The sequence below is a fragment of the Osmerus mordax genome, chromosome 4, assembly GCF_038355195.1.
Source record: "Osmerus mordax isolate fOsmMor3 chromosome 4, fOsmMor3.pri, whole genome shotgun sequence".
Lineage (NCBI taxonomy): Eukaryota > Metazoa > Chordata > Actinopteri > Osmeriformes > Osmeridae > Osmerus > Osmerus mordax.
The window spans coordinates 20,232,031-20,255,916 of NC_090053.1; the positions used below are offsets into that span (position 1 = coordinate 20,232,031).

At 51.2% G+C, this 23,886-nt stretch overlaps 1 protein-coding gene across 1 annotated transcript in view; it reads left to right on the forward strand.

The window, feature by feature from the left end:
- Positions 1–23,886, forward strand: part of si:dkey-82f1.1 (DENN domain-containing protein 2A) — a 78,554-nt gene that overhangs the window by 8,341 nt on the left and 46,327 nt on the right. Inside the window, 12 exon segments of the mRNA XM_067235140.1 lie at positions 12,541–12,621; positions 14,455–15,486; positions 17,343–17,467; positions 19,362–19,477; positions 19,646–19,843; positions 19,933–20,052; positions 21,276–21,360; positions 21,926–22,113; positions 22,375–22,484; positions 23,109–23,178; positions 23,509–23,586; positions 23,726–23,866. Of these exon segments, the coding sequence (XP_067091241.1) occupies positions 12,542–12,621; positions 14,455–15,486; positions 17,343–17,467; positions 19,362–19,477; positions 19,646–19,843; positions 19,933–20,052; positions 21,276–21,360; positions 21,926–22,113; positions 22,375–22,484; positions 23,109–23,178; positions 23,509–23,586; positions 23,726–23,866 (2,343 nt within the window). The 5' untranslated portion in view covers position 12,541.

Here is a 23,886-nt window from a genome sequence, read left to right on the forward strand (position 1 = left end):
TGGAGGGGGCACAGGAAGTACACCCCAATCCCACATCTTGTTAGTGTCATCCCACTTCCTGCTTGTCTTTTAGACTGTCTGCTCTCCAAAAAACGGAAAACAAACCTGTAAATAACTGTCAACTCGTTTCACCAGAACAGTGGTGGTTGTTGAAATGATGTGGTCATGCCAGTTCACCATAATTGTATCCTTCATGGCTGCTGTTGCATTTAGGGTTTTTGTAGACCATTTTTCTGAGGTAATCTTTTTCTCATTCTTTCATAGGGTAGACAGTCGACACCCTGCTTTCAGTTGTATACAAAATTCACAATAACAAGAAATGCTATATTTGGGTGTTAGAAATATGACAATGCAAGCTTGGGTTAAATTTGGAATGGAGTGATAAGAAAAATAACATTCAGAGGGAAATTAATTGTTTGTGGTATCTCCTTCAGTTCCTGTCTCATGTTGCACTAACTCTCTTTTGTTGCTGTCTCACGTCCATCCTTTCCCAAAGGCCAACAATGGAGGGGGGAGGGAGAGGGAAGGTAGGGGGCAGGGGGAAGGGAGGGAGGGAGGTAGAGGGAAGGTAGGGGGCAGGGGAAGGGAGGGAGGGAGGTAGAGAAAGACAGAAAGGAGAGAGAGAGTTGGAGGATGCATACCAACCTTTGGGAATCCTGCTGGGGTCTGTGCAAGACTGAGTAGCGAGTTGGTCTGTCTGTGTGTGTGTGTGTCTGTGTGTGTGTGTGACTGTGTGTGTGTGTGTGTGACTGTGTGTCTGTGTGTGTGTGTGTGTGTCTGTGTGTGTGACTGTGTGTGTGTGTGTGTGACTGTGTGTGTGTGTGTGTCTGTGTGTGTGACTGTGTGTGTGTGTGACTGTGTGTGTGTGTGTGTGTCTGTGTGTGTGTCTGTGTGTGTGTGTGTGTGTGTGTGTGTGACTGTGTGTGTGTGTGTGTCTGTGTGTGTGTGTCTGTGTGTGTGTGTGTGTCTGTGTGTGTGTGTGTCTGTGTGTCTGTGTGTGTGTGTGTGTGTGTCTGTGTGGGCTTCCTGAGAGGGGTTTTTACTACACGCAATGAGGAGACGCAGAGATCCTCACAGACCAAAGACAGCAGACTGACAGAGCGGAGACGACAGGAAGAGACTACAGGGAGAGACTACAGGGAGAGACTACAGGAGAGACGACAGGGAGAGACTACAGGGAGAGACTACAGGGAGAGACTACAGGAAGAGACTACAGGGAGAGACTACAGGGAGAGACTACAGGGAGAGACTACAGAAGAGACTACAGGGAGAGACTACAGGGAGAGACTACAGGGAGAGACTACAGGAAGAGACTACAGGAAGAGACTACAGAGCGGAGACTACAGGGAGAGACTACAGGGAGAGACTACAGGGAGAGACTACAGGGAGAGACTACAGGGAGAGACTACAGGGAGAGACGACAGGGAGAGACTACAGGGAGAGACGACAGGAAGAGACTACAGGGAGAGACTACAGGAAGAGACTACAGGGAGAGACTACAGGGAGAGACTACAGGAGAGACTACAGGGAGAGACTACAGGGAGAGACTACAGGAAGAGACTACAGAGCGGAGACTACAGGGAGAGACTACAGGGAGAGACTACAGGGAGAGACTACAGGGAGAGACTACAGGGAGAGACGACAGGGAGAGACTACAGGAGAGACTACAGGGAGAGACTACAGGGAGAGACGACAGGAAGAGACTACAGGGAGAGACGACAGGAAGAGACTACAGGGAGAGACTACAGGGAGAGACTACAGGGAGAGACTACAGGGAGAGACTACAGGGAGAGACTACAGGAAGAGACTACAGGGAGAGACTACAGGGAGAGACTACAGGGAGAGACGACAGGGAGAGACTACAGGGAGAGACTACAGGGAGAGACTACAGGAAGAGACTACAGGAGAGACTACAGGGAGAGACTACAGGGAGAGACGACAGGGAGAGACGACAGGGAGAGACTACAGGGAGAGACTACAGGGAGAGACTACAGGGAGAGACTACAGAGCGGAGACTACAGGGAGAGACTACAGGGAGAGACTACAGGGAGAGACTACAGGAGAGACTACAGGGAGAGACTACAGGAAGAGACTACAGAGCGGAGACTACAGGGAGAGACTACAGGGAGAGACTACAGGGAGAGACTACAGGAGAGACGACAGGAGAGACTACAGGGAGAGACTACAGGGAGAGACTACAGGAAGAGACTACAGGGAGAGACTACAGGGAGAGACTACAGGGAGAGACTACAGGGAGAGACTACAGGGAGAGACGACAGGAAGAGACTACAGGGAGAGACTACAGGAGAGACTACAGGGAGAGACTACAGGAGAGACTACAGGGAGAGACTACAGGAAGAGACTACAGGGAGAGACTACAGGAAGAGACTACAGGGAGAGACGACAGGGAGAGACTACAGGGAGAGACTACAGGGAGAGACTACAGGAGAGACTACAGGGAGAGACTACAGGGAGAGTCAGGGCTGGAAGACGGAGAGGGGTGATGGCTGAGCGCACACACACACACACACACAAACGGCATGCTTGGCATCTGTCCAAGCTCCTGCTATGGAATCAGCTTGGGAACGAGGCAGAGGCCCTGGACAGAGAGAGAAAGAGAAAGAGACAGTCAGAGAGAAAGAGAGAGAGAGAGAGAGAGAGAGAGAGAGAGAGAGAGAGAGAGAGAGAGAGAGAGAGAGAGAGAGAGAGAGAGAGAGAGAGAGAGAAAAGAGACAGTCAGAGAGAAGAGAGAGAGAGAGAGAGTGAGAGAGAGAGAGAGAGAGAGAGAGAGAGAGAGAGAGAGAGTGAGACACACACAGAGAGAGAGAGAGAGAGAGAGAGAGAGAGAGAGAGAGAGAGAGAGAGAGAGAGAACCACTGACGGGTGAGCCCAGATCAGATTCCACTGTTTATTTACCCACTCTCCTCTATATGGCCTTCTTCAACTCCTTAAGCCCATCTTTCTCTACTGGAGCTCTCTCTCTCCTCCTTCCTCTCTTCTCTCTCTCTCCTCCCTCTCTTCTCTCTCTCTCTCTCTCTCTCTCTCCTCCTTCCTCTCTTCTCTCTCTCTCTCCTCCCTCTCTTCTCTCTCTCTCTCTCTCTCTCTCTCTCCTCCCTCTCTTCTCTCTCTCTCCTCCCTCTCTTCTCTCTCTCTCTCTCTTTCTCTCTCTCTCTCTCTCTCTCTCCTCCCTCTCTTCTCTCTCTCTCTCCTCCCTCTCTTCTCTCTCTCTCCTCCCTCTCTTCTCTCTCCTCCTCCCTCTCTTCTCTCCTTATTCCCCCTCTTGGTTCCCCAGCAGCAGAATCTCTGCCAGATCCAGGTGAAGCTGAGAGGTCGAGACTAGGTGTCAACCAATCAATCTCCCTTAGATTAGATTAGTTAGGCAGGTTTGATTATGTTTTGAGGAAATCGGCATCAGCCGATGTCGTTGCTCCTCCTTGTTTCATCAGTCTTCGGGCACCAGTTAGAGTTAGTCAGCGCTGTTACTGTTAACATTACCTGAGAGAAAAGGTAGGACTTTAGCTTTCAAAGCTCAATATATTTTACTGATCACTCTCAATAACATCTACAACACTTATAGTCTGTATACATTTACATTTAGTCATTTAGCAGACGCTCTTATCCAGAGCGACTTACAGTAAGTACAGGGACATTCTCCCCGAGGCAAGTAGGGTGAAGTGCCTTGCCCAAGGACACAACGTAATTTGCCACAGCCAGGAATCGAACTGGCAACCTTCAGATTACTAGCCCGCTTCTCTAACCGCTCAGCCACCTGACTCCCCACAGCAGAACACACAGCAGCCCCCGACACACTGCTGCAGCTTTATAGAGACTCCCCTCGGAACTGTGGACACACACAGTAAGATGTTTGTGTTTGTAGACAGTATTTCTGTATCTGAGAATATGAGAATGTTTGTATATCTTTGTGTGTGTGTGCATTCAGTACTGAATTGCTCCCATGATTGAAATTCCATACGCATCTACATGTTGATGGAGTTTAATGTAGACATTGCAATTTCTAAACCCCTACCATATTTGAAGACTGTAAACACACTTTTCAGATTTATTTTGTTTGTTCATGGGAATTAAATAATTAGATCAATCTTTTACTACTGTAGTCATTTCCAGATGGACATTTTTATTCAACTTTATAGTGGTTCAACCCTAACTTAGACAGGACGTTTCCTGAAACATCCTCTAAATGAGCTGTGCGTGTACTGGTTTGTGTTTGTTTGTGTGTGTGTACGTGTATACGGTACCTGCTCCCTGTGTAGCACTTGGGATCGCTGCAGCATGATGTCACGCCTGGACGTCAGGCGTGACATCATGTACATGGACATCAGGTGTGACATCATGTACATGGACGTCAGGTATGACATCATGTGTGACATCATGAAGATGACGAGGACTCTAATGTCACGGTGACCATCTCTCCCCTGAGCAGACAGTAACCGTACCCAACTTCTCTGTTTCCTCTCTCTTCCGTCTTATTGAGTCAGTAGGTTTTTTCATGACAGGTTTCTTAAAATAATCCTTACGACAGAAACACAGAAGGTTTATGTTGAACATTTTCAAGTTGTGTCGTTAACTGTAGCTTCAGTTGTAACCAGATATTTCCCAAAAAACAAAACCAGAAGTTTTGTTTTGCCTGTGTGTCTGGGGGGAGGTTACACACATTCCCATAAAATAAGTTTATAAAAATGTACTATAAACTAACTGGCAACTAACATGATACCACTATACATGACTCTACAAGAGTGTGACAGAGGGAGAGAGAGAGAGACAGAGAGGAGAGAGAGCGAGAGGAGAGAGAGCGAGAGGAGAGAGAGCGAGAGGAGGGAGAGCGAGAGGAGAGAGAGCGAGAGGAGGGAGAGCGAGAGGAGGGAGAGCGAGAGGAGAGAGAGCGAGAGGAGAGAGAGCGAGAGGAGGGAGAGGGCCAAGGATTACAAGCAACCAGCTTCCACCCCCCTCCCTCCATCCCTCCCTCCCCCCATCATATTTCTCTCCAGCCTCATACGGAACGGAAAGAGGAAAATGATAAGAACTAAAGGAAAGAAGGAGGAAAGCAAACCTCAAGCCATTCCACGGAGGGCTTTCTGGAAATGCAGCAGAGCGTTAAATTGATAGCAGGCGAGTGTTTAGCATGTGCTAAAGCAAACCACATCTCTCTGAGCTACGGCCTGAAACTCAGCCTGTACTTAAACAAGAAGAAAGAGGATGGAACGTTTCCCTCTTTTCCAACACCACCATTTCACATGTTCCCAGCTCTCTGCTCTCCTCTGCTCTGCTCTGCTCTCCTCTGCTCTCCTCTGCTCTCCTCTCCTCTCCTCTGCTCTGCTCTGCTCTCCTCTGCTCTCCTCTGCTCTGCTCTCCTCTGCTCTCCTCTGCTCTCCTCTGCTCTCCTCTGCTCTGCTCTCCTCTGCTCTCCTCTCCTCTGCTCTGCTCTCCTCTGCTCTTCTCTGCTCTGCTCTCCTCTGCTCTGTTCTCCTCTGCTTTCCTCTGCTCTCCTCTGCTCTCCTCTACTCTCTTCTCCTTGCCGCCCCTCTCCTCTCTTCCACCTCATGGACTCTCCCAGTCTATAACAGAGCTATGCTAGCAGGTGAGGCCAGGGCTGTGTGAGGCAGGGCTGTGTGAGGCAGGGCTGTGTGAGGTCGGGGCTGTGTGAGTCAGGGCTGTTTGAGGCAGGGCTGTGTGAGGCAGGGCTGTGTGAGGCAGGGCTGTGTGAGGCAGGGCTGTGTGAGGCAGGGCTGTTTGAGTCAGGGCTGTGTGAGGCAGGGCTGTGTATGGGCTGATAACTGGAACAGCCGCTCTCCTGTTTGAGTGTGATGTCTCCCAGTGATATTTGGTTCCTCGTGGGCACCGGGTCCTGTTTTGGGTCGCGTAAATGACAGAGTGTTGCTGGTATGCGGCCGAGTGATGTCACGGCAATGGTCGTCACGGCGTTGGTCGTTCCCGCTGGGCTGGAGGCCAGGGGAGGATGAGGGCTTTATGAGAAGCAGCTGTGAGGAGAGGCCGGCCTCCAGACCTGTGAGGAGAGGCCAGCCTCCAGAGCTGTGAGGAGAGGCCGGCCTCCAGACCTGTGAGGAGAGGCCAGCCTCCAGAGCTGTGAGGAGAGGCCGGCCTCAAGACCTGTGAGGAGAGGCCGGCCTCCAGAGCTGTGAGGAGAGGCCGGCCTCCAGACCTGTGAGGAGAGGCCAGCCTCCAGAGCTGTGAGGAGAGGCCGGCCTCCAGACCTGTGAGGAGAGGCCAGCCTCCAGAGCTGTGAGGAGAGGCTGGCCTCCAGAGCTGTGAGGAGAGGCTGGCCTCCAGAGCTGTGAGGAGAGGCCAGCCTCCAGACCTGTGAGGAGAGGCCGGCCTCCAGAGCTGTGAGGAGAGGCCAGCCTCCAGAGCTGTGAGGAGAGGCCAGCCTCCAGAGCTGTGAGGAGAGGCTGGCCTCCAGACCTGTGAGGAGAGGCCGGCCTCCAGACCTGTGAGGAGAGGCCGGCCTCCAGACCTGTGAGGAGAGGCCAGCCTCCAGAGCTGTGAGGAGAGGCCGGCCTCCAGACCTGTGAGGAGAGGCCAGCCTCCAGAGCTGTGAGGAGAGGCTGGCCTCCAGAGCTGTGAGGAGAGGCTGGCCTCCAGAGCTGTGAGGAGAGGCCAGCCTCCAGACCTGTGAGGAGAGGCCGGCCTCCAGAGCTGTGAGGAGAGGCCAGCCTCCAGAGCTGTGAGGAGAGGCCAGCCTCCAGAGCTGTGAGGAGAGGCCGGCCTCCAGAGCTGTGAGGAGAGGCCAGCCTCCAGACCTGTGAGAAGAGGCCGGCCTCCAGAGCTGTGAGGAGAGGCCGGCCTCCAGACCTGTGAGGAGAGGCCGGCCTCCAGAGCTGTGAGGAGAGGCCGGCCTCCAGACCTGTGAGGAGAGGCCGGCCTCCAGACTTGTTAGGAGAGGCCGGCCTCCAGAGCTGTGAGGAGAGGCTGGCCTCCAGAGCTGTGAGGAGAGGCTGGCCTCCAGAGCTGTGAGGAGAGGCCGGCCTCCAGACTTGTTAGGAGAGGCCGGCCTCCAGAGCTGTGAGGAGAGGCCGGCCTCCAGAGCTGTGAGGAGGAGAGAGCCAAGATCCCCACCCCACACACACACACACACACACACATACCGACACACACATACATGCACACTCATACACACACTCATACATACACACTCATACATACGCCATACACTCACCATACACACATACACTCACTCTTACACACACACTCATATACACACACGCACACTGGGCTTGTTAGGACTAAAACTCTAGGCTGAAATGACAGCACACTGACAACTCAACACTGACACAGCAAACAAACCTCAACACTCACAAAACTGCCAACACTGGACCTCACCAGTGTAGTGAGGTCTGCAAGACCACACGGAGCCAACATCTTGCCACACCTGAAGAGTGATTCAATCACATCAGACAAACCTAATCAGCCCTTGTGACACCCTCAATATGCTGATTACCCACCAAACGCCGATGCAAAGGAACATAGAATAGAATTGGGGGGGGGGACCTCCCCAATCTACCTAATCAGCCCTCCTGCTAGCTTGCAAGCTTCAAAGGGCCTGATTTAGACAACACGTCTCCAGCGACCATTTGCTATCCGTTTCGGCGGCGATTTGAACAAAGAACATACCTTGATCAGAACTTTTGAGGAAAGTTCTTGAGACTTCACCTTTACCACAAGAGTACAAGGTGGAGAATTATGAGAGGGATATTTGTGTTATGTTTGTTACTTTGTTTTAATGTTGTGTTCACTGAAATCTTGATTCTAGTAACAACTCCTTCTTCCTGAAAGATAACCACGTCATTCTTGGTATCTACACGAAGCTATCATAATAAAACAATCATTCAACTATATTTTGTAACTGTACAAAGATGTCCAGAACAATATTTGAACCATCAAATGAACCAGCCAGAGATCAGATCACACCTTTGGTAGGTGTGAAGGAAAGAGGGGGGAGTTGAGAACCCAACTTCCCCCAATCCACATCTGACCCCAGACGGGTCCTCTCGAACTGTATAAAGCCCTAAGATGACCATCAATCTCTGACTCCAGCGAAACCGACCATGGCATGAACGCCATCAGGATTGGGTTCTCAACTCCCCCCTCCTTCCTTCACATCGCCAAGCTTCTCCTGAGATTCAACTTCATAGTGAACGCGTCACTATCTGGACGTTTCAACAGAAGAACCAAAAACGCAATTCCAAATGCGACTTCACTGAGATCCCGCAGACTCAGTCACATGACCCAGCGCAGCCGCGCTGTGACTTCAGATTCTTCAAATGGACCTTTGGCACAAACCGCCCTCAACATCATTGATCAACCCCTGATCAAACGTAACTATGGCTAACGCTCTTTCCTCCTCGACATGGCATTGGCGTGAGCTCGGTTTATGATTTGTAAGGATGTAATCATTGACTGTACAATTTTTGTCTTTCTTTAATTTAGACCATTTCATTCTGTTCATTGAAATCAATCTCTCATATCAAACCCATAATCCAACTTGTTAATAAGATCTGTTTACCTTACTTGAATAAATTCATTGTAAAGATGTTTTGACGTGCGTGTTCACTGATGTTACGATTGGCTCTACACTTACAACGAATTCATTCCTAAAGATGAGACTGATTATTACATATTAAACATAGGATTCCCTAATGTCCTAAACCAATATTAGGGTGGTGCCCCGAGACTTTATGATAAATTAAGCATTTCTATCTTTAAACGAGCAAACCCCGCTACACCAGTCACCAGTGACAACAGCAATTCTGACACTGATAACACCATACGTCTTACAATAAAACACTGGTTGAAGATTTCTAAACACACACACACTTTGACAACCTGAGTGCTCCGGTGAGAAGCATTTCTGTAAGATTGTTCTGCTATGTGCTCCCAGTCTGAGTGACAGGACAGGCTGGAATGTGGAGCTATGGGGAGACGCCAGCCAACCACACCAGACCGGGGAGGGAATGGCATCCCTATTGAATTAGAGGCTGTGTGTGTGTGTGTGTGTGTCTTTGACCCATGTGTCTTCTGTCTGTGAATCCTGCATTGTGATTTTGTGTCTGTCATGTGATCCAGGCTTGGTCTTTTGTGGAAGGCTCTCCAAACTGTGTGTGTGTCCGTGTGTGTGTGTGTTACAGCAGTGTGTTAGCTGCTTCTAGAGAGAGTGTGATTTACAGCCTCCCTGCAGATGGTGTAGTCTCTCCATCCCCTCTCCCACCACCTTGCTCAGAGCGTGTGTGTCCTCTGAGTCACACGTATACAGCGGCACCCAGCCATGGATTCCCCAGGACACACACGCACACCAACGCACACACACGTGCACATCAATGCACACTCATACACACACACATCCAAAGGACCCCCTTCCCCCCTGTCCGTCCAGGGCTGTATATGTAACTCTGTCCAGACCATCCACAGGCTGATAGGAATCTCCTGCTGCTTCAGTTATACAACCGCTGGAGTGCTCCGCTGCCCTGCAGCTGACCCAGCCTTGCCATCGCTCTCAGCCCGGGTCTGCTTCCAGCGATGGGCTTCTCTCCTGTCTTGGCTTGCTTGAAATCTGGGAAGGTTCAATCAGCAGGTGTGCTGGTGTAGCTGATTTGATAGTTTGAGGGAATTGTTGGTGAACTCCCCTTGAATTCTGAAGAATTACCGAGTGTCCACACTCTGGAAATAACTCTTGAAGCTCTTGAAAAAAGAAGCCTTGCAATCTGTTTGGATTCTGGTCATCCTACCCCATCCCACAACTACTACCCATCACCATCCCCCCACGACTGTCATCCATCCACCCGCCATCCCTTCCTCCTCTTCCACATCCGAGGTAGTGAGTTCCACAGTTTAGGAGCAGCCCCCCCCCCCAAGCCAAACGTCCCCTTCAACGGCGTGCATCTCCTGTCACACCAATCACACGTCAGAGGGCAAAGGTCAGGGGGCGGGGCGGGCGGAGGTTGCGGGGGGTCACGCTTCTCTGTGATGTCTGATTGGTCGGAGCAGATGGCCTCCTCCAGCCACAGCATTGTAGCGATGGCCATCTTGTTCTGGGTCAACGCTAACAATGGTCGCCAGGAACAACGACGCCCTGCTGGTCTGTCGTTGCCTTCAGGGGAGTTACCCTGGAAACAAAACGCAGTAAAACTAACTATGCTGTCAGATTTACAGCTTTACATTGTCTGATTCAACGCCTGTCTTTCATTCAGAGAATGTCACCAGCTTCTAGCTAGCATCAAGCTAACTCAATGCTAATTCAATAATCTGCCCACATGGTCAAATTCAGCGGCATTCAACACTTGACAATGAAGTGGTAGTCTGAGTAGAGCCTGGCTTCCAGAGAAAAGCCCATCTTGAGTTCTACAGTGCCTCAGTCCTTGGTTATGTGTGTCTGTCTCTGTTGGGCTGCTGTTTTACTGCGTTATGGTTCTTTACAATGTTAACTTCCCCCTCCTCACTCTCTCCCCTCTTATGGGGATCAGTGAGCTATGGGGAGAGCTGGGAAATACACCAACATCCAACATCCCCCAATGTAAAACGATATTCCTTTTTTTCCCTGAACTTGTATACATACTTTACAGAAAAGACAAGGGAGAAAGAGAGGGGGAGGGGAGGAAGGGGAGAGGTAAAGTGATAGAGAGGAGGCAACTATAAGAGGAAGAGAGAGAAAGGTAGAGAGAGACAGAGAGAGACAGAGAGAGAGAGGAGGCAGGGAGAGGTAGAGAAATAGAGTAGGAGAATAGAGAAAGAGATAGAAGGGGCGAAGGAGTTGAGGAGAGGGAGAGAGAGAAGGAAGGGAAAAAAAGCTGGATGTTCCTCCTCAAACATGTGATCCTTCTCACTCACAGCTGAAAATCATTTGGGCCGGCACCGGGCTGACGCAATCCACCTCCTCTTCTACCCCTGGGGCTGGTGGACCGGCAAACAGTGTGTGTGAGTGTGTGTGTGTGTGTGTGTGTTACAGCATGCATGTATGTGTATGTATGAGTGCATGTGTGCATGCATGTGTGTAGGGGGCAACATAATAAATCAGATGAGAGGACAGAGAAGGAGAGGGAAGAAAGTAGTTTCATTAGACAGTTTTGTTTATCTGTCACCAGAAGACGATCAAAACCAGAACATCACTTTTCAATTTATATGCCAAGATGACTTTTCCTGCAAATTACACAAGTCTCTCTCCTCCAAAACACTGGACTCAGAGGGCCAATTAAATAGTAGTTTTCTTGGAAGAGTTCAGCTATTTACTGACTTACGTAATCCAAATAAAAACTGTGGCACGCTCGCTGTGACTTGGGCATCCACTCTGGGGACTGCAATGTTTGGAATCTGGCTCAATCAGGAAGGCATTCCGTCTGTGTTTGTGTGTGTGTGTGTGTGTGTAGAAGGGGGGGTTAGTACTCAGGAAATGTTAACGGCCCACGAATGCCCTTAAGCCCTCTAGAACATCTGGGTGAGGTCACACACACACACAACCATCCCCATCTGTTAGGGTTGGGGTGTCTGGATATAGGATCGAGCAGTAATGTGTGTGGGTGTCTTGCATGTAACCTCTTTGGTGTCAGGCACTGTGTGTGTGTTTGTGCATGTACGTGTGTGTGTGCATGTACGTGTGTGTGTGTGTGTGTGTATGTACATTTTTGAAAGTTGTCCAAAAATTCAAAGGTTTTGTTCAGTAGCCTTGTGGTATGTGTGTTAATGAAGGAGAGATTGTGTGTCGTCAGCAGGTCTTCGTCTCAGGTTAACATAAATGTGTGTTACGTTTGGGAGTTTCCAGTTTGTGTTAATGGCTGATTCAAATCTTACATTTCAACAGTGTCCTCCGATTACTAATCAAATAGCAACCTGGCAGTGTGCATGGTGATGCCTCACTGCTTGTGTTAAGAAGAGGTTTGACTTAAAAAGGGGTTTGCAGTGGAAGCAGCCGCCATGTTGTGTGTGTGTGTGTGTGAGTGTGTGTGTCTGCTCTGAGTGTGTGTGTCTGCTCTGAGTGTGTGTGTGTGTGTCTGCTCTGAGTGTGTGTGTGAGAGTGTGTGTGTGTCTGCTCTGAGTGTGTGTGTGACAGTGTGTGTGTCTGCTCTGAGTGTGTGTGTGTCTGCTCTGAGTGAGTGTGTGTGTGTGTGTGTGTCTGCTCTGAGTGTGTGTGTGTGTGTCTGCTCTGAGTGAGTGTGTGTGTGTGTCTGCTCTGAGTGTGTGTGTGTGTGTGTCTGCTCTGAGTGAGTGTGTGTGTGTGTGTCTGCTCTGAGTGTGTGTGTGTGTGTCTGCTCTGAGTGAGTGTGTGTGTGTGTGTGTCTGCTCTGAGTGTGTGTGTGTGTGTGTCTGCTCTGAGTGTGTGTGTGTGTGTCTGCTCTGAGTGTGTGTGTGTCTGCTCTGAGTGTGTGTGTGTGTGTCTGCTCTGAGTGTGTGTGTGTGTGTGCTCTGAGTGTGTGTGTGTGTGTGTCTGCTCTGAGTGTGTGTGTGTGTGTGTGTCTGCTCTGATTGTGTGTGTGTGTGTGTCTGCTCTTGTGTCTGACCACCTCTGCCTCCCTCCAGGATGCCTGCTGCTAGCACCATGACAGCAGCATTGCTGCTCTGCACCAACACTGACAACTGCATCTACCAATCAGTCAACGGGTATGTATTTATACTCAAATCAAATCACATTTGTATAACCCTTTTTACGAGCAGGTTCCCATACGTCCATAGAACTGTACCTAAACTTAACCTAAACCCTCAGAGAAGACTAGGAATAACTCCAAAGAGAGATCTAGACTGTTCTTGGCAATCTCACTTTGCTTTAGCAGTATGTAACTGCACATTTTCCCACTGCTCATAATTATAATGATCAGGTAGTGAATCCAGAGCCGGTCTAGCCTGTGAGTGCTTAAGTGTCTTAGTGTCTTCACGTTGTTAAGAAGCTGGGGCACATCAGCCCTTGGTTTCAGGCAGCCAGCCAAAGTTTTTCAATAAGCTTCAACCTGAATACAGAATCCCTTCAGTCTTGAGACTACACTGAATAAACACAATGGCTTCCGGATTCGCCACACACACAAAACAAACCACCGACAGATGAGGTGGTGTTGCTCAGGATCTCCAACAATGACCAGTATAGGAGGGCCAGGGAGGCCCATCTGCCTGCTGTTCCTGCCCCCCTGCTGCCCCCCTGCTGCACCCCTTCTGTCTCTGTCTGGGCCCCCGGGGGCCTCCCTCCCTGGTGCTCCACGTCCCCGCCGGAGAGCAGGCTGGTGGCTGTTCACCTCAGCAGGGCGGACTGCGTGTCCCGGTCTGTACTTACAGGGAGAGCTCACTGGGGAGGGTTAGTTGGTGTGTAAACGTACCGGGTGTGTTTGTGTCTGGGAGGTGATTGTAGGAGGGAGGTGATTGTAGGAGGGAGGTGATTGTAGGAGGGAGGTGATCATAGGAGGGAGGTGATTGTAGGAGGGAGGTGTCTTTTTTCACTAGACAGGGCTGCGTTTCCCGAAAGCGTCGTAAGCCTAAGTTGATCGTAGAATCCATCGTACAACGAATCTTAGTTTTACGGACCGTTCCCAAAGACACCGTAGCTAAAGTGTCTCTTGAAAATTCGTAGCTCTTGAAAGCGCATATATTAGCCTACTCCTTACGAGCATGTTTGGGAAACGCACGTAAGAAATCGTTATTTTGCTCGATCGTTGCTACTATCCATCGTTATCGGGAAACGCAGCCCTAGGTCACTTCCTCCGTGAGCACAATTATTATTGATCTACATCCTCCCCTCCCCCCCTTCATCTCTCTCCTCCCCCTACACCTCTCTCCTCCCCTACACCTCTCTCCTCCCCCTACACCCCCCTCCCTTCTGTACTCCTATTTTACTTTTCTTGGCGCCGGGGTCTAGCCTAGTTTCTCTCCTACGTTCCTCCACGCTTCATAAAACTTGAAGCCTAAACCTGAGTGGGAGAGGGAGTTGGACTGATCAAACAAATAAAAACCTAAACTTTTTTTTGCAAAGGTAGTGGTGTAGGTCATTGGTCTAGCGATGTCCTCATGATTGCGAACCTTTCCAGTTGTCACACAGAGTGTCATCAGACTGGACTGCCATCTTTCCTGCGTTTGTCTCCAGACCAGATGCACATCTACTCTTTTTTCACTCTCCTCCCCCCTTTTACCAGAAATAGCTCAGCTCGTAAACTTTGACCTAAAAGCTGGAGGTCAAACAGTCATGACTGAGGAATGACCTGTTTTTTTTTTTTTACAAGAATTCCTACGACCAGTTTCTTCCATGAACCAAGAATCCATCTGAGCCTCAGGTTAAGTGGTTATATGGAGCAGAGCTTCTCAAATAAGGACCAGCAGTGTTGACAATTATAGTGTAGAGAAACAACCGACTTCTTGCTAGAAGTAAACTACTCATTATAAGTTGTTACATGACTGTGTGTGTGTATTTGACTGTGTGTGTGTGTATTTGACTGTGTGTGTGTGTGTTTCTAGGCTCCAGTGTTGTGGATTGAAGGTAGGGGAGGCTCCTACCTTGTCTGCCCGCCGGCCGGACGTGCCCCGGGAGTCCTGTCCCCGGGAATCTGCCCCCAAGCGCCCCCTCTCCCCCCTGCCCGGCCTGGCCGACGGCCTGGCTCCTTCCCCAGGCACCATGCTGGCCCACAAGAGAGCAACCACCGCCGACCCGCGCTCCCCCGCCACGGAGAACGGCCTGGGGGGCTCCGCCAAGCTCACCAGGACCCCCGCAGCCCTGAAGACCTCCGCCAGCATCCGGGACAAGATCTCCCAGTGGGAGGGCAAGAAGCAGGAGCCTCCTGCCCTGTCCACGGAGCCGTCCCCCCTGACCCCGGGACAGAGGGACGCGGAGACGGTGAGGAGGAAGGAGAAGACCTCGGAGGTCCAGAGGACGGACAGTAAGAGGTTCGCGGGCTGGGAGAGGCAGGATTCTGGGAAGGAGAACTCAGGAAAGCTGGGGGATTTGAGGCCTAAGTCCCCAGAAGGCCCCTCCAGGGAGAGAGAGTTGATCCTGGAGAGAGGTCCTCGTGGAAAACTCACAGAGACCCCTCAGGATAAGAAGTCAGTTCTGACTCACATTAAGAAACTGGAGCAGGCGATGAAGGAGGGCCCTTCCAAGCCTTCCATGGTGTTGCCTGGCAACTACTTCAGCCCTCTGTCGAAGGAGGAGCAGGAGGAGGCCGAGAGGAGGGCCAACGAGCCCATCTTCGGGACTCTGGACGTGGTCCGGCCCGCGGGCACTCGGAGGAGGGGCAGGGAGGGCGAGGACCCTGAGAACGTGTACACTGAACCGGGCGTTCCCTCAATCAACCCTCTACCAAAGCCCCAGCGCACCTTCCAGCACCACACCCCGCCCGGCGGCCCTGCCCACGCCTCGGGCCCGGGCCTGGGGAAGGGACGGAGGAACCTGCCCCCTCTGCCCTCCATCCCCCCGCCCCCTCTGCCCACCTGCCCACCTCCAGGGGGGTGCAGGAGGCCCTGGGCGGACAGGAACAGAGACAGCAACAACAGGTGGGACACCGCTAGGACCGTACTGTTACACACACACACACACACACATGCAAACACACACAGACACACACACAGAGATGCATTCACACAGATGCCCTCAAACACTAGCACAAAGACAAAACACGCACAGACAAACATCCATACAGAGAGAGAGAGAAACACACACACACAAACACACACAAACACACCCACACACAGAGACACACACACACAGTCGGGGTTAATGTTAGTGTTAGAACCATACTTTTACTGCATCTCTCTGTGCTGTGATGGTAAATGTACACGATGGCTGTTTGGGAAATCGTTATAGTTTGTAGTAGTAGCTGTTACTGTAGCTGCATGTTTGCTTGCACAGATGAATGGATCAAGTTGTTCTGCTGCGCCCATGTGTTGCACACCTACAGCACACCCAGACAGACTATGTATCCCCTGTGCTGTCACTACAAGACTGGAATCCCGATTCTTCTCAGCGACTAATACACCCTTCTTGGATGTCTCCCAATATGTTGAAATCAGAGTAGCTCTCGCAAAGCACATCTGCTGTTAATCACTGAGGTGATGATGTCATCCTCATAGTTTGTACAGCATTCTTGAAAGTGAGGTCACTGCTTGGAACAGAGGAATGCACACTTGAGACAATCAGCCAAAACTCTCCCTGAGAAGAAAAGAGCTTCATGTTAGTGTTTTTATACACTGTACTTTTTATTTACATTTAATTCAGTTTGCAGATGCTGCTCTGCTTGAGTGACTCAGATCAGAGGTAATGTGTGACTATTCCCATGTTCCTAACATTACTTTCTGGTAGAATACTCCAGCTTGTTCTGAGTGTAAAGGAGGAAGCAATCTTGACATGTGGGGAAAAATATGTTTTTATTCCTGCACTAACAAAGAAACGCAAACTCTGAAAATCTCTCCAATGTTTTGAAAGGTTTTCTTACAGCCTTCTAGGTCGACCTGGGTTGAGTTTATATTGTTACCACATGTAGATCATTTGGTTTGAAACCAGATAATCTGTGTCTCTGGCAGGGGTTGTGCTATAAAACTGTGATATGGAGTTTTTGGAGTGGTACTATATAACCACTACAGTAGATCACTACAGCAGGTCACCACTACAGTAGATCACAACAGTAGATCACTACTACAGTAGATCACTACAGCAGATCAATACAGCAGATCTCCACTACAGTAGATCACTACAGTAGATCACCACTACAGTAGATCACCACTACAGCAGATCACAACTACAGCAGATCACCACTACAGTAGATCACCACTACAGCAGATCACAACTACAGCAGATCACCACTACAGCAGATCACCACTACAGCAGATCACCACTACAGTAGATCACTACAGCAGATCGCTACAGTAGATCACCAGTACAGTAGATCTACGGTGACCAGATTTGAGTTGGTGAAAAAGAGGACACTTTGCGTCGACGGGGGCGGGGGACGGGGGGGTGCTGGTCGTGTATTGCATGCCGCACTATCTCATCAAATTGACAGTTCTCTCAACAGCCAGAGCTCGCGCAAGAAGGTGGAACGTAAGGGAGATACCCTTTCCAAAACTTGTAAGGGCCTAATAGTAGACGAGGCAAAATTCCGGACAATTTTAGAATCCCTGCCGGACGCATTTTTTATGTCTCAAAAAGAGGACATGTCCGGGTAAAAGAGGACGTCTGGTCACCCTAGTAGATCACTACAGTAGTAAACCACCAGATCTATACAGCAGATCGCTACAGTAGATCACCACTACAGTAGATCACTACAGCAGATAGCTACAGTAGATCACCACTACAGTAGATCACCGCTACAGTAGATCACCCCTCCTCACCTGTCTGTCCTCCTCTCCAACAGGAAGTCGTACGAGTTTGAAGACCTGCTGCGATCGTCGTCGGAGGGCTGCAGGGTGGACTGGTACCAGTCGCGTCTGGGCCTCGCACGCACGCTCTCAGAGGAGAACGTCTACGAAGACATCCTAGGTAACCCTCCTTACCATAACCCTCCGCTCCCCTCAGTGGAAGTTCTGCTGTCGATACACAGGAAGTGGTTCTGTCGATACTCAAGACGTTCTGCTGTCGATACACAGGAAGTGGTTCTGTAGATACACAGGGAGTGGTGCTGTCGATACGCAGGAAGTGGTTCTGTCGATACACAGGAAGTGGTTCTGTCGTTACGCAAGAAGTTCTGCTGTCGATACACAGGTAGTGGTTCTGTTGATACTCAAGACGTTCTGCTGTCGATACACAGGAAGTGGTTCTGTAGATACACAGGGAGTGGTGCTGTCGATACGCAGGAAGTGGTTCTGTCGATACACAGGAAGTGGTTCTGTCGATACGCAAGAAGTTCTGCTGTCGATACACAGGAAGTGGTTCTGTTGATACGCAAGAAGTTCTGCTGTCGATACACAGGAAGTGGTTCTGTCGATACGCAGGAAGTGGTTCTGTCGATACACAGGAAGTGGTTCTGTCGATACGCAGGAAGTGGTTCTGTCGATACACAGGAAGTGGTGCTGTCGATACACAGGAAGGGGTTCTGTCGCTAGGCCAAGGCGCTAAGGCCTTGGCCAACATGATACGTGCTCTACCCTGTGAGCCACTGTGGTGCACCATACATGGCCATTTGATATATATATTTTTTTTTTACATAATACCTTTTTTATGTAATGCTTTTAGTAGTGCAAACAGCTCCCCCCCCCCCCCCCCCCCGCCACATCGCTGCAGCTGGTGTTGCTATAACTTAGTTTGACCTGCAGTGCGGGCAAGGCAGAAAGTCCCTGTTGCTGCACGATGCTGATGAATACGTGAGGTTATGCTTTCTTAACTCAGCATTGTCATTTTGAAGAAGTAGCTATGATGCCTGAAATCTTAACCCCACAACCCAGTTTTATTGGATGCTGTGTTTTCCTAGCCCCACCTCCAGCAACGCTGGTTTACTTACCCTACATGTGCGTGTGAGTGTCTGTGTGTGTGAGGTCTGAGTTGACGTAGTGTAGTCATTGTCTTTTCGGTGGGGGGTATATGAATGGCTAAACTAGAACCCCTATCTAATCTCCTACTCTCTTCACCGCTTCTCAAGAGTTCAAAATAAATGTTCTTTTGTCAGCGCTGTAAATCTAAATTGTAACTATGATGTTGTGTCTCATCTCGTGTGCTGCTGTTTCTGCTGCTGTTTTGATTTAGTTTGCAGTTTGTCTGCTGCTACAGTACCACTGTACTTTGGGATTCTCAGACATGGTCAACCAAAGCCCCAGGGCCTCATGGGTAATGTAGTTTGAAAGCTCTCTGGGGTCCTCTGGGATAAGTAGCACTCTAGAGCCCTTAGGAATGACACAAACAGAAAAACGGTCGTGAACTTGTTATGGTCACATCTCTTGATGTCTAAAGTCACACCCCGTACACACATCACACTCACTCACTCACCCTCACACACACCACACACACACACACACACACAGATCAGCAAGTACCTCACAGTGCGGCCAAGCAGTGAATGCCGATATCTAGTTTTTCTGTGTAGAGTAACTGGACGTTCCTGTCCTTAAGAGTGCATCTGGTGGATGGATTGCCTCGAGGCAGGACGAGAGAAGCAGGGGAAAGAAAGAAGGGTTGACTGTGGAAAATGGGACTTATTCTCTCTTATCTGCTTCGGAGCCCAGGGTGGATAAAGTTACTTGTATCGTTAGCCGCTCTTGCTAGCCGGTGCAGCAAATCATGGTGAAATATGAGCTCTGACTGTGGAAGAGTTGCCTCTGGCAGGCCACCGTACATCTGGAGCCGCTAGTGAGACAGAACAAAAATAAAAATGTCAAAATGACAGCTGACGTGGGGAGAGAGTTCTTAACTCAACTTTGTTCATGTGTGTTTCCATCCAAAGACCCTCCGTCAAAGGAGAACCCGTATGAAGATATAGAGTTCGAGAGAAGTTGCCTTGGAAACAAGTGCGTTTCGCCCCTCCCCCCTTCGCCCCCTGCTCCAGACACCCCAACAAAGGTAACCTGCGGCGAACCCATCAGCATGACATCAGAGGTCTCTTTAACCTCCCCTTGAACCCCTTCACCTCAGTCGAGTCATTCTCGTCAGAAAGTCTCAGCGTCTGACGGTACGTAAACACATCATCACCCTCCTCTTCCTCCACCCTGGTCTTCCCCCGCCCTCCAGCTCTCCTGTAAACCAGGCTTCTTCAGGCAGAACTCAGAGCGTCGCAGCTTCAAGCTTCTGGAGCTGCGCAAGACCAACCGCGACGTGGGCGTGTCTTCGCCGTCCCGGACCAGCCCCCCCTCCACGCCCAGCAGCCCCGACGACACGCCCTGCCTCTCAGGAGACCCCTGCAACCGCCGCCGCCGCAAGATCCCCAAGGTACGCAGGGACGAACCAAGTCCACAGATGTCGGGGGGGGGATTGTGGACGGCCCCTCTGGAGGTGTTGCTGTGTCTGTCCCTCTGTAGATGGTGCTGAAGATCAACGGCGTGTTCGAGGCCAGGAGAGGGAAGAAGAGGATGAAGAGGGTGTCCCAGTCCACTGAGGCCAGCTCGGGGAGGGGTGAGAGGCTGCAACACACTGCCCTGGTGGGGGGGGGGAGGGGGGACAGGGGTAATATTTGTGTTATTAATTAGGATCCTCATTAGCTGATGTAATGACAGCTAGTCTTCCTGGGGTCCGTGGTGGGGGGTGGATGGTGGTGGTGTTTAGGGGCCAGATACCTGCAACGTGACCCTCCTCTACCCTCCCTCCTCCACCCACCCTCCCTCCTCCACCCACCCTCCCTCCCTCCTCCACCTTACCTCCCTCCACCCACCCTCCCTCCTCCCTCCCTCCCTCCACCCACCCTCCCTCCTCCACCAACCCTCCCTCCCTCCTCCACCCTCCCTCCTTCCCTCCACCCACCCTCCCTCCTCCCTCCACCCACCCTCCCTCCTCCACCAACCCTCCCTCCTCCTCCACCCACCCTCCCTCCTCCACCCACCCTCCCTCCCTCCTCCACCCACCCTCCCTCCTCCACCCACCCACCCTCCCTCCTCCACCCTCCCTCCCTCCACCCACCCTCCCTCCCTCCCTCCCTCCTCCACCCACCCTCCCTCCCTCCCTCCCTCCCTCCTCCACCCACCCACCCACCCTCCCTCCCTCCCTCCCTCCCTCCCTCCCTCCCTCCCTCCCTCCTCCACCCACCCACCCACCCTCCCTCCCTCCCTCCCTCCCTCCCTCCCTCCCTCCTCCACCCACTCTCCCTCCCTCCACCCACCCACCCTCCCTCCCTCCCTCCTCCACCCACCCTCCCTCCCTCCTCCACCCTCCCTCCCTCCACCCACCCTCCCTCCTCCACCCACCCTCCCTCCCTCCTCCACCCTCCCTCCCTCCCTCCCTCCCTCCTCCACCCACCCTCCCTCCCTCCCTCCCTCCCTCCCTCCTCCAACCTCCCTCCTTCCACCCACCCACCCACCCTCCCTCCCTCCCTCCCTCCCTCCCTCCTCCACCCACCCTCCCTCCCTCCCTCCCTCCCTCCCTCCCTCCTCCACCCTCCCTCCCTCCCTCCCTCCCTCCCTCCTCCACCCTCCCTCCTCCACCCTCTAAACTCCCCGTCGTCTTAACTCCTCAGCGTGGACGGCGAGCTCTACGACTGAAGACACAAAGTTGCCCCATGTGTGTCCACTTATCCTCAGGCTCATTTAGGTTCTGGGCCCAGTTACGTCTGACCCGTTTATCCAGCGAATGGTGGAACAACGATGCAGCGATAAACAGAACGTGAAATAACCATGGAGACCCTGCCTCATGACTCTGCTCGCTCCTAAAGTTTAACGGGGACGGGCTCAGCTCAACGGTGGAGCAATTGACTTTGGAGGCCTCTAGAGGTCACAGGTTCAAGGAGAAACTGAAAGGTGAGGAGAGAGAGGCGGTGCTTTTCTCCTGGGGAGCCTGAATGCTGTGTGTGTTCACTCTGGGTGTGTTCAGTGTGTGTGTTCACTCTGGGTGTGTTCAGTGTGTGTGTTCACTCTGGGTGTGTTCAGTGTGTGTGTTCACTCTGGGTGTGTTCAGTGTGTGTGTTCACTCTGGGTGTGTTCAGTGTGTGTGTTCACTCTGGGTGTGTTCACTCTGGGTGTGTTCAGTGTATGTGTTCACTCTGGGTGTGTTCACTCTGGGTGTGTTCAGTGTGTGTGTTCACTCTGGGTGTGTTCAGTGTGTGTGTGTTCACTCTGGGTGTGTTCACTCTGGGTGTGTTCAGTGTGTGTGTTCACTCTGGGTGTGTTCAGTGTGTGTGTGTTCACTCTGGGTGTGTTCACTCTGGGTGTGTTCAGTGTGTGTGTTCACTCTGGGTGTGTTCAGTGTGTGTATGTTCACTCTGGGTGCGTTCAGTGTGTGTGTGTTCACTCTGGGTGTGTTCAGTGTGTGTGTGTTCAGTGTGTGTGTGTTCAGTGTGTGTGTCTTCACTCCTGTGTGTCTCAGCCCACAGCCAGCGCCTGGTGTCGGTCCAGTCCATGTTGAGGCAGACGAGTCGGTTCCGGACGCTGGATCGAGACCTGCTGGATGTTCAGGAGAGGAAGCTGTTTGAGTACTTCCTAGTGGTGGCCCTCCACAAGCCCAAGGCTGGGGCCCCCTACCTGCCGGAGGTGACACAACAGTTCCCCTTGAAGGTAGGGTCACAGAATCACAACACAGAAGCAATCCTACAAAATCCATTCTTCATTATTAAGTCATTTAGCAAATACACATTTTCACATCATTTGTTTCATTTCTTTTTTATATTTTTTATAAAACGCATTACATTATTTTATTATTTTTTATTATTATTATTATGATTATCAGCCACGTGGAGTTCCAAGACAAATTCCTTTGATGCATACGAAACATCTGCTCACGGTTTGTTTTTATGCTTCGCTAATTCCCCTTCGTAGCTGGAGAGAAGCTTTAAGTTCATGCGCGAGGCCGAGGACCAGCTAAAGGTCATCCCTCAGTTCTGCTACCCCGACGCCAAAGACTGGGCTCCAGTCGACAGCTTCCCCAGGTAACAGCCTCTCCTGCAGACAGATTTACTACCACCGCCACAAGCCCAGAAAAGGGGGAAAGTCAAAAGGGGTTCGAAACGACTGTTAGCCCTCTGGCTAAGTGGCAACGGCTCTCAACACAGGGAGACATTGGCATTGACACGTGCTGAATGAGATGCTAGTTTGCTAATAGGTGTTTTTAGCGTCCTTGGACACCTGATGTGCTACATTATGAAACGTCCACACCTAGTGTTGCTTGACATGGGCTTTATGAGTTAGCGCCTGCCGTGCTCAGCTCATGAAGGGCTGCTTTGTTCCCTGAAGTGGCTGTATGTGTCTTGAGGCTGACGGGTAATAATTACCTAGTGGTAAATGTTTGAAGGTTGAGGGCCGGGGGAATGCTTGCACAAGTCTGCCAAGCCCCCAGATACACACCTGCCTGTCTTAGTGTGTCACCTTAGGGGCTTCTGCAGCACAAAAAACACAGCCAGTCCTTCTGCCTGTTGCTTTAGTCCAGCAAACCACAGTCCAGAAACCCCCCAACAATGTCTGTTTTCTTCCACAACATCTCACTTCATTTGTTAGGAGTTTTACTGCGCCGCCGTTCGAATCATTTCCAAACTCTGAGCGATGTTTCTTTCCAGCGAGACGTTCTCCTTTGTCCTGACCGGGGAGGATGGAAGCAGGAGATTCGGCTACTGTCGGCGTCTGCTGGTAGGCTAACATTTCCGCCGTGCTCTTTTCAACTTAATAATAATGACAGGAAATGGTTTGATAAGCCGTACCTCTTAGTGTATAAACACTCTATATAGCCTGAGTGTCCTTCAGCTGAATGATAGCGACAGGAAGTGGAAATGAGTGTCCTTCCTCCCCCACCACACTATGGAGGCCCTGTAACTGAGAGGGAAAACACTGCTTTGCCTGCGGAGCCCTGGAGTAGTGAGCTGTGACCCTGCCGCTGTGTGGCGCTCCCTGATGTGTATGTGTGTGTGTGTGTGTGTGTGATGTGTGTGTGATGTGTGTGTGTGATGTGTGTGTTCACAGCCCAGTGGGAAGGGCCGGAGGCTGCCGGAGGTGTACTGCATCATCAGCCGGCTGGGCTGCTTCGAGCTCTTCTCAAAGGTACACACATGCACGCATAACAAGCAGACACACCAAGCAGACACACACCGAATGCAGAACTGACAGGACAAACACGTCTGTCATGTGGGTTAGGGTTAGTGTTGTCTGAGCTGCGTGTGTCTCGTGTGTGCGTGTGCAGATCCTGGACGAGGTGGAGAAGAGGCGGGCCATCTCCCCAGCCCTGGTCCAGCCCTTCATGAGAGGCGTCATGGAGGCTCCCTTCCCTGCTCCTGGCAGGACCATCACTGTGAAGAACTTCCTGCCAGGCTCTGGGACTGAGGTGAGGCAGCACAGAGCAGA